This window comes from Sinocyclocheilus grahami, unplaced genomic scaffold (genome assembly GCF_001515645.1).
Source record: "Sinocyclocheilus grahami isolate Dianchi unplaced genomic scaffold, SAMN03320097.WGS_v1.1 scaffold1131.1, whole genome shotgun sequence".
Lineage (NCBI taxonomy): Eukaryota > Metazoa > Chordata > Actinopteri > Cypriniformes > Cyprinidae > Sinocyclocheilus > Sinocyclocheilus grahami.
Genome location: NW_015506310.1, coordinates 284,663 through 294,922, shown reverse-complemented (window position 1 = coordinate 294,922; position 10,260 = coordinate 284,663). Strand labels below are relative to the sequence as shown.

Genomic DNA, 10,260 nt, shown 5'->3' with positions numbered 1-10,260 from the left:
TTGTATGGTATGAGAGGATATGAAATAATAATTTGGTGTGCAAATGGTAATATCGAAAGGATGTTTATTAAATTATAGTTCTGTTGTTTTATATGTAAATACAAAACTTATTTATATTATTATTGTTTTTTTATTTATTATATATATATTATTTTATATAATATTGTTATATAAATACATAATTTAAAATTATTTCACTATGTTAATCTTTAAAAAAAAGAAATGATCAAATGTTGTTTGTTTGGTTCATGGACTGTGGTTTTCAAATGTTGCAGAAGAACTAGTGCTGCATACAAATGCATTAACGCTCACTCTAAAATATGACATGGTGATAAACAGGTTTTGGGTCATCTGGAGTTTTACAATCACTAAATGATTAAACCTGTTTATGCCCTCAAGCAATTCTTAGCAAACTCTCAGATTAATTTATTCTCTTCCAAACATATTTTAAACTCGTTAAAAGTGATGTACATATATGTGCATAATTTAACATACTATTTTTTATTTATTCTTAATTTTTTTGCATGCTTTCTTTTTTCATATTCTATCATATAAAAGCAGTTGTTGACAAGTTTCAACATGACTGGCAGCACACAAAAAAAATGTGTCTTGCACAAGAAAAACTAGAAAAAAATAATAATGAAAAACAGATATGAGTGCCATATATTCTATATAATCTTTATATTTATAACCTTATATTATTAACAAATATAGAATGATCCTAAAAACAGTTCCACACTGATTTGTTGAATTTTTAAATTTTGTCTGTAGAGTTGAGCTTACTCCCAATGTAGTGCCTGTACCCTTGTATAATGTCCATTTGTTGCCTTTTTAATGTATTTTTCTTCTTAATATAAATGTTCATGTAATCGGGTCAATTTGTTTATAAATAAATAAATGTTCTTCACTTGTTCATTCTACAGTACAATAACTATAATAAAGCTTCCAAAATGTAGGTTAATTCGTGCGTGTTTATCTGCCTAACAATTAAAACTTATAAAATAACACTAAAAGATAAAACTTTAATAATTTTACCTTCCACCAAGAAAAATGTAAAACACTCTGTCAAAGCGACAACAAACACTACAAAAATAGTAGACTACATAAGTTATGGATGTAACTATGGATCTGTGAGACCGTAGGATGACCGTCACTAACAGTCTACACCTAGATAAAACATTCCAGCGTATTCTTAACATTGTATATCATTCTTAAAACACAAAATGACCAATGAAGTGTCAAGCACCCAAAGCAGTACATATTTATTCTATAAGTTCTCTTTAATTGAAAAATATGCATGTTCATATATACTGTAGTAGGCCTACTGTAGGCTATATTACACACACGCATCAGAAGACAGAAAGAGCTTTATTGCCAAGTATGTTTGCACACAAGGAATTTGTTTAAGTGTCACAAGCTTCCAGTACACGGAGACAACAACAACAACAACACACAGATAATAAAAATAAGATGTGAATAAAATACACATATGTATAAATATAAATAAAGCACACACACACACACACAAAGGATAAATATGTACAGGTGTGCTATAGATAAAATACTGTAGAATATGAATAGAATAAAAAAATAAAGGTGTAGGGATGTACTATGTAAAGTAATAAATAGTATAAGGTTATTGCACACATTTGTATTGCACAATGGGAGAACATTTAACTGTTCATGAGGTAGATTGCCTATAGCCTATATATATATATATATATATATGAATATATACACTGCCGTTCAAAAGTTTGGGATCAGTACGATTTTTTATGTTTTTTAAAGAGGTTCTTCTGCTCATCAAGCCTGCATTTATTTGATCAAATACAGAAAAAACTGTAATTTTGTGAAATAGCCTATTATTGCAATTTAACAAAACAGTTTTCTATTTTAATATACTTTAATCTATAATTTATTCCTGTGAAGCAAAGCTGAATATTCAGCATCAGTATGATAAAGAGTGATATTGTTAGAAAAGATTTCTATTTTGAATAAATTCTGTTTTTTTACTTTTTATTTTGTTTATGAAACACAGGTTCCAAAAAAATATTAAGCAGCACAACAGTTTCAACACTGATAATAAATCAGAATAGGAATGATTTATAAAAGGATCATGTGACACTGAGGACTGGCGTAATGATGCTGAAAATTCAGTGCTGCGTTACAGAAATAAATTATATTTTAAAGTATAATAAGATAGGAAACCAATATTAGAAATTGCAATAATATTTAATAATATTACTGTTTTTTTCTGTATTTTTGATCAAATAAATGCAACATTGATGAGCATAAGAGACTCCATTTAAAAAAACATTACAAATTTAAAAGATATACCTCTGTGTGTGTGTGTATATATATATATATATAAAATAGGCCTGTGTGTGTATATCCCTTATTTTTCTATGAAAAACCACTATTGTCTTTATTTTCCTTTTCTGAAGTTGGCAACTCTAGTAGAACGGCAACGCGATTGTGTCTGAGGTAGGCTATGTTGCAAACTTTTTAAAATCTCACCCCAATACACAAAATCAGCAGAGGGACAAAGTCACTGGTGCTTCATTTACACTGTATACTTCTAATCTGCCTTTATTTCTCTGATTCCATGAGACACTGCTCTGCATTCTTTTTGGCCACATGCTTATTATGCTTTTGCTCCTCACAACTATCATGTACACTATGGGTACATATTACCTTCAAGTAACCAATTATGTGTATATATCGATTCTATCACTAAATTTACATATGAGTAAGAGACAGAACTGCTTCTCTTACACCACTGACCAAAAGGCAAATCTTATATTATACTTTTTGTTGGCATAACGTGATATAACCTGTAAATCAGAAATAAGGAGCGAAGAATATAATTTTATGTCATGCTCAAAACAAATAAGGCCTGAGTATTGGCTCATATTTCCATATTTGAAGTAGATTTATAAGATCTCGATCTGATTCCAAATTCATTTTTGTGTATTTCAGTTCTAATATCCGTTTTGTTTACACTGAATGAAATTTCTGTTAATACTGTAAATTATAATTGAGCGCAGACAGCGGAAACCTCCCTTTATTATTTCCAATGACCAACACTTTGAACACAACATGACCAATCATCCTAATTACAACAACAAACAAGCAAGGCATCAGAGGAAATGCAAAAGAAATCAGTTCAAGGGAAAATAAAAATGTAAATATGCATAACAATTTGAAATTATAAGTATTATTGTATTATTATTCCTGCCAAAATAGACGAGATCATCATAATGATTACAGCAAACATACATGAAGTCATACAAAACTGAATATAATTTAAGAATGAAGTGCTAAGAATGAGTTGGCAGCAGAGGCGTCATCATGGTTTTGGTTGTATTGTAATCTCCAGTGGAGAGCAGAGAGGGACGACACATCGCTGGATGAAGACTACGAGTGAAGGCTACACGTCATCTGTTGAAGCGAACAACAAACACAGAAGACAAAAGGCGAGATTAGAAACCCCAAAAAATATGAATTTTCTTTTATACGATTCAATCACTTGTCTTCTTACCAGGGGAAACCCTCCTTGAATTCAGTGAACATGTGACGGACCATGAAGGTGGCTAGAGCATCAGCTACCTGGATCAGATATCATAGTTCAGAAGAAGCAAATGCAGCTTAATCGAATATGATTTTCTATAATTATGTGACACTGTGATACAAAACAGACATACTTTTTCCGGGGCATCTTCATGAACAGCATGGCCACACTGTGGCAGAACCTGCATCTGGAACTTTCCTATAATAATAACAACCACAAAAGACATGAAAGACCTTCTGGCCACAGCAACGTGACTTGTGCTGTACTATAAAGTCTAGCTTGAAGAGCAAGAATATAAATGCTTCACCTTGCATTTGCCCAATGGTAAGATCTTTATCAAGCCTGTCAACACCTATGAGAGACACATTACTCATTAGGAGTCATTTTTTTACTCTGTGTAAGTCTAAAAGACAAATGTCTAAGCGTTCTTACCAGCCAGCAGCAGGAGTTTTGGCACAGAGCAGGTGAGAAAGAGAGAAGACAGTCCTTTAAACCAGCCTTCCCAGTACTTCTCTGTCTTTGAGAGTTCAATACGCCAGGTGTACAGACATTCTTTCTTTATCTGGCAAATGGGAAAATCATCAAACATTTGTACATAAAATAATGCTTAATGTTCAATTTGAAACATACTTGTGAATAGATGTACAATAAAGTAAGGTATAATGTACACTAACGTTCAAAGGTTTGGGGGTTGGCACAACGCGTAAAAAGACAGTATAAGTCATTATAATCAGTAATTATGTCCCCACTGGATGCAACAAATGCATCCAGTGGGGTTTTAATGTTGTCTCGTCGCTCCGGCCGGACAGGGCATCAACAGTATGTGAGGGGCGTAACATTTCCGTCTCACGCTTGAGGTATTCAGCCAATCACAACGCACTGGATAGCTGGCCAATCAGAGCACACCTCGCTTTTCAGACCGATGAGCTTTGTAAAAATCGACGTGTTTCAAAAAGGCGGGGCATAGAGGAGACACAATAATGTACAGTATGTGGAAAATAATGTGTTTTTTGAACTTTAAACCGCATAAACACATTTCATTACACCAAATACACAAAATAATATATACCCTTTAACATATTTGAAAAAAAAGTCCCTGTTCACACCAAGAACGATAACTATAAAGATAATGATATTAGCGTCCACACCAGCGAACTATATCATCTGTTTATTCTAAGTGCACATGCGTCTGCCGCTTTAAATTCTTGAGCTCGTTACAGCAGAATGGATTCTGATTGGCTGTCAGTGTTTTATCGTTCATCAGCTGGGGAAAAAATCGTTTTGATAGTGGTCACAACGATATCGTTCCTCTGTATCGTTATCGTTATAGTTGTGGTGTGAACTATGCTATTCTTTAATATTGAGAACAATTTTTAGAACTTTATCTTTATTGTTATCTTTATGGTTATCGTGCTTGGTGTGAACGGGCCTTTATGCTTACCAAGGCTGCATTTATTGATCAAAAATACAGTGAAAACAGTAATATTGTGAAATATTACATTCTCTATTTTAATATATTTAAAAATAAAATGTATTCCTGTGCTGGCAAAGTTGAATTTAAGCAGCCACTACCCCAGTCCTCAGTGTCACATGATCCTTCAGAAATTATTCTAAAATGCTGATTTGATGGTCAAGGATTCTTTGATTAATAGAAGTTCAAAAGAACAGCATTTAAAGTATGTTGAATAGAAATATTTTGTAATATTACAAAAGTCTTTACGGTCCAATTCAATGCACCCTTGCTGAAAATATTAATTTAATTTATTTATTAACCAAATAATCTTACTGACCCCAAACATTTGAATGGTAAATTCAGTTATTGTCACAAAATAAGTCCTGACAGGGTGATCAGATCAGAATTGAAACATGTATTACCTCTTGGTCATCCTCTTTCTTCCTTTTGTGGTTGGATTCGCCACCTTCTTCTTCCTCTTCTTCTTCTTCTTCAATAATGCCTTCACTAATGCTCTTGGAAACCCCTGGACTACTCAATGGCTCCTCACATCTAAACAGCCCAACAAATCTAATCAGTACAATTTATATATATACAACAGCTAAATATTTCTACAAATTTTCAACAATTCCTGGAGCTAGTTAAATGAACCAATACTAGGGAAGACTTACTTTTTCACCTGTCCAACCATGGACACTCGTGCAGACTCTACATTCCTGATCTGACCACTTTTCACACTGGTTTAAAAAAAAAAAAAAAAAAGAAAAGTTACCAGCTGGGATATATGAAGCTGACCTGTTCCATGTTTATCAAACTAAAATAACTGTATTCTTAATAAACTTTTATTAGTCTTTATTAGGGTTGGGAAAAATTGTGTGTTAATATTTCCACTATATAAAAGGCACCGCTAAAATGTACATTTATTATAACGGATTTAAGTGAACATTATTTTAAGCTCACTTAAATTAAAAGTTCTTATAATATTTAAATTTTTTATGTTCTGTAATTGATGATAAGTTATAAATAAAAACAACATGATAATTTGCAGTTTAGGCCTTGGTTTTAATTATTCTGTAATGATGAATTGCTATAATTACTCATTTTGCCCAAAGAAATTGAAGAAACAAACAAAACAAAACAAAAAAAAAGTCCAAATAATAGAGGTATCTATACCGGTATTGGTAACAGTGATAACTGACCTTCAACCATAGTACTTATTAAAGGGGTGGTTCATTGCGATTTCACTTTTGTAACGTTAATTAGTGTCCAATGTTGCTGTTTGAGCATAAACAATATCTGCAAAGTTACAAAGCTGAAAGTTCAATGCAAACAGAGATATCGTCTTTTAAAATTCAGGCAGTTTAATGCCTACAAAAACGGCTGGTAAGAACTACAACAGAAAACCCCAGATAAACCCCGCCCTCGGAAAGGGCAGCAAAGGGGGCAAGGCCATGCTGTGCTGCTTTAGAGAAGAGGAAGAGAAAACTAGAGGTGCACGTAAAAATCTATTCATATATGAATCACGATTCTGTCTTCTAATGATTCTAATGGATTCACAAGTTTCAAAATCAATGTTCTAAAGCAGCGGTTCTCAATACTGTTCCTCGTGTCCCCCTGCTCTGCACACGCTCTGCATCTCTCTCTCTGGCTCTCATTCAGCTCAGCTCCAACAATGAACTGTTACAAATATACACTTATTTTCACATAGCTATGAGAAGCGTTAAACATGGACGCTTTAATCAGGATAAAACCGTATATTAAAAGCTAACATAAGCAGTAGCATTTACAAATAACAGCATATCTAAAAGTATGAGACAACAACAAACAAAAAAACATAGGCCTACCATTAAAAGCCGTGCTTGCACAGGTTCTGCAAGATCCTCTTCAATGATATCCTCTGCTTCTCAATCGAGCTCAAACTGATAAGCTATATTAACGACGCCGTTGTTTACAATACAACCGGAGCACATGCCGCTGAGGTGAGGGGCGGGATGATTAGACGTGCACTAGAGGCGGTTTAGTCAATCACAACACACTGGGCTAGCTAACCAATCAGAGCCCATCGCCTATTTCTGAGGGGCCTCATAAAAGCAGGAAAAGATCAGCCTCAAGGCTGAAAAGATCAGGAATAAAGGAAAATTATTATTCTTTTTAAACGACGCATTAACACATGTTCGACTGCACCCCATAAACACAATCAAGCCTAGAAAAAAAACAGTGAACCACCCCTTTAAAAAGATGCCTTTTAACAAATAATTAAATTGTAACATTTTTTTAAAATGCTGTAGTTTCCATATTAATTTAGAAATGTATTGTGTATAAATATTTATCCCAAATTACAGATTACAAATTTTAATGTTAGGTGTAATAATTACAGAGATGTGTGCAATTAATTGAATGACAGTCATAGATTTTATATATTACAGGATCAATTCAATTTTTTAAACAACCATCACTAAATAATATTTTCAACAATATACCCAAAACTGTGTACCTCCATTCGATTGCGTTCTCCACAGATTTAAATGTTTTTGGTCGACCCCTCAGAAAGTTTTGCATGCTGTTTAAGGCATCCATTGCTGTACCTAAAGAATGAGCAAAACTGCATTAAATGTTTGCATAAATATAACACACATCCACACATAGTCAAACTGCATTGAAATCAATTACAAAACATATATGTATACTAGATATACGCTATATGCTATACATAGCATATATATAATGCATTACTGAACAAAAAGCAATAACTACGCAACTCCATGTATGAAACAATGTAAAACAGGCATGAGGGGTGAAAACTTACCTTCCACTACATCAATAACGCAAAGGCCAAGCAGTGACGGCACGTGATTGGATGCAGCCGTGTGAACTGCTATTGCTCCACCCATGCTGTGACCAATAATCATGATGGGAGGTGGGTTTTCACCATAAAGTACCTCAACCACTTTTCCAACATCCCTGAGAGAAAGTAAAATTTCTAAATTAAATGCTGCGAAAACCTGCTTTGTAAAGACATTGAGAGATGAGAGATAAGAATGCACTCACTTGGCCATTGTTTCAGCAGACAGGTCGTCAGGGTTCTTTACTTTAGTATCACCTGAATTATATGAGAAAATGTGCTATCTGTAAACGGGTCAGTTAAATCATACGTTTTGTGTCAATCACATGCATGCTTTTGACCTATGTGATTATAGAATCAAAAGCTTATGGTTTGTTATCAGCTAAATAACAAAAACAAACAAAGAGTATGAAATCCCTTACCATGTCCTCTGAGGTCCATAGCTACAACCCTGCAGTTAATCCGGCTGCATATAACAGACTGAAAATACAAACATCGAATAATATCAGATATTATAAATTAGAATAATATTGATAATTATATGAACTAAATAAATTAAATTGAATATAATAGTCTATCTATCTATCTTGTAACGACTGGATCGAGCAGACACACAATTATGTGTTATATTTAACAAATAAGCTTTAAAACCCACTCGGTGAGTTCCATCGACCATCCCCCGAATGTGCAACTATCACCCAAGAGGGCTGCTACCCAGGCTACCATCTGACAAGACTTTATATTGACTTATAAGACACAGGCCTATAAAACAGAAAAGAGCAAATAACAGTTCTCTGAAATAACAAACATATTTCAGGACATTGTGTCTACTATTCACTTGAGACATGTACAATCGTGTATCCTATGTAATCACATGTTCTTTTATAGTGTTTTGCCTATATGTTAAACCTTGAAAGAATGTTCTATTATTACTTAACTAACCAAGATCACACATATGCCGTGCTTGGTATCTATGAGCTCCAAATTATGTTTCCTATTTGTTATTTTACATGACATTTGGCTAACTCTGTGACTCATTAGTATTATAAGAATCTTGAAGATTCTCCTCTTGACCAGCCAATCCAGTTAACTATGCAAAACACCACGCTAGAGACAAAGGATCGTAAAATTTCCCTCCAAAGCTACCATTGGCTCACTCAAATCCTGAGGGTGTGTCATCGTCACCCTTTATAGATCACTGATCACCAGATCAGGGCGGTTCTTTTAGATTCAGGAATTCCAGGAGAAGATGCTGAGCTAAGAGTCTTCAAAAACCCACCCTAAGCTTGTGCCAGGCTCCGGCCTAGTCTTTCCATTCATCAAGATCCTCTGATTCAAACTTGTTTTTTCTCATCAGCTAACTTCAGCAGAGACCAACTGGAGCCCTATTTGCATCAGGACTCTCTTTCAAACAGGCAAGACCTGCAAGTATCAAACTTAGTCTTATTCATTGATACATTAAGTATCATTTGCACCTTTTTACAAAAGTGTGTTTGAACTAAGAAACCAATGTTTCCTTCATGATGTAGATCTGCTGAATATCAAATTGTACCATAGCTTCATGTCTGTATTTCTTTTCTCTTTAATGCTTAAGCTTTAAACCCTTTTCCTATGCCAACTGTATGCATGTGTGTGCGTGTATGTTAGACTAGTTTAAGTGTTTATGTAGTTAATAAAGTCTTACTTGAATCACACCTGAGGTTGTTCATTGATTGCTCATAACTGAAGTCCCTAATCATGCAGATTTTTGCTACATGCTCTGAGTAGTATTGTACCTTAACTAGGAAATTAACGTTCTTAGAACTGACAGACAATTGACACTGAGATGTCAAGTAAATACTTACAGCAGACCTAAATACTTATAATCAATTATAACTAGTTATGATTAATTATTAATATTTCCCCTTTGAGCTGATTCTCTACAATATCTATATCTATCTAGACATACATGCAATATTTTATCTAATCAAAAATATAGTAAAACAGTAATATTATTAATTTAATACTGTTTTCTACTGTAATATATTTAAAAATGTAATTCATATTTTTGTGATGGAAAAGCAGATTTTTTTTTATCTATTATGAAATGTCAATTTTGAAAACTTTTGAAAACTAGTTGTGCTACATCAGTTGTTTATGGAAACTGATCCATTTTTTCTAGGATTCCTAAATGAATAGAAAGTTCAGAAGAACAGCATTTATTCTAAATACATATTTTTTGTAACCGTCACTTTTGATCGATTGAATGCATCCTTGCTAAATAAAACTATTATTTTCAAAAATTCTTCAGAAATGTTTTCTTTAAAAAAAAAAAAACTTACTAACCTCAAACTTTTGAATGATAATGTATGTATGTATGTATGTATATATATATATATATATATATATATATAT

General features: G+C 33.3%; 1 protein-coding gene across 2 annotated transcripts in view; it reads right to left on the bottom strand.

Moving 5' to 3' along the window:
* Positions 1–3,048: 3,048 nt before the first annotated feature.
* The window catches only part of LOC107567180 (protein phosphatase methylesterase 1-like), a 10,712-nt gene continuing 3,500 nt past the window's right edge, over positions 3,049–10,260 (bottom strand). For both annotated transcript variants that reach the window (XM_016252823.1, XM_016252822.1), the window contains exons 4-14: positions 8,289–8,346; positions 8,073–8,124; positions 7,831–7,985; positions 7,519–7,609; positions 5,696–5,761; positions 5,447–5,576; positions 4,004–4,133; positions 3,879–3,923; positions 3,705–3,769; positions 3,542–3,609; positions 3,049–3,441 (exon numbers count right to left, since the gene is read on the bottom strand). In XM_016252823.1, the coding sequence (XP_016108309.1) occupies position 3,441; positions 3,542–3,609; positions 3,705–3,769; positions 3,879–3,923; positions 4,004–4,133; positions 5,447–5,576; positions 5,696–5,761; positions 7,519–7,609; positions 7,831–7,985; positions 8,073–8,124; positions 8,289–8,346 (861 nt within the window). In that variant the 3' untranslated portion in view covers positions 3,049–3,440. The remainder of the gene's footprint in view (positions 3,442–3,541; positions 3,610–3,704; positions 3,770–3,878; positions 3,924–4,003; positions 4,134–5,446; positions 5,577–5,695; positions 5,762–7,518; positions 7,610–7,830; positions 7,986–8,072; positions 8,125–8,288; positions 8,347–10,260) is intronic.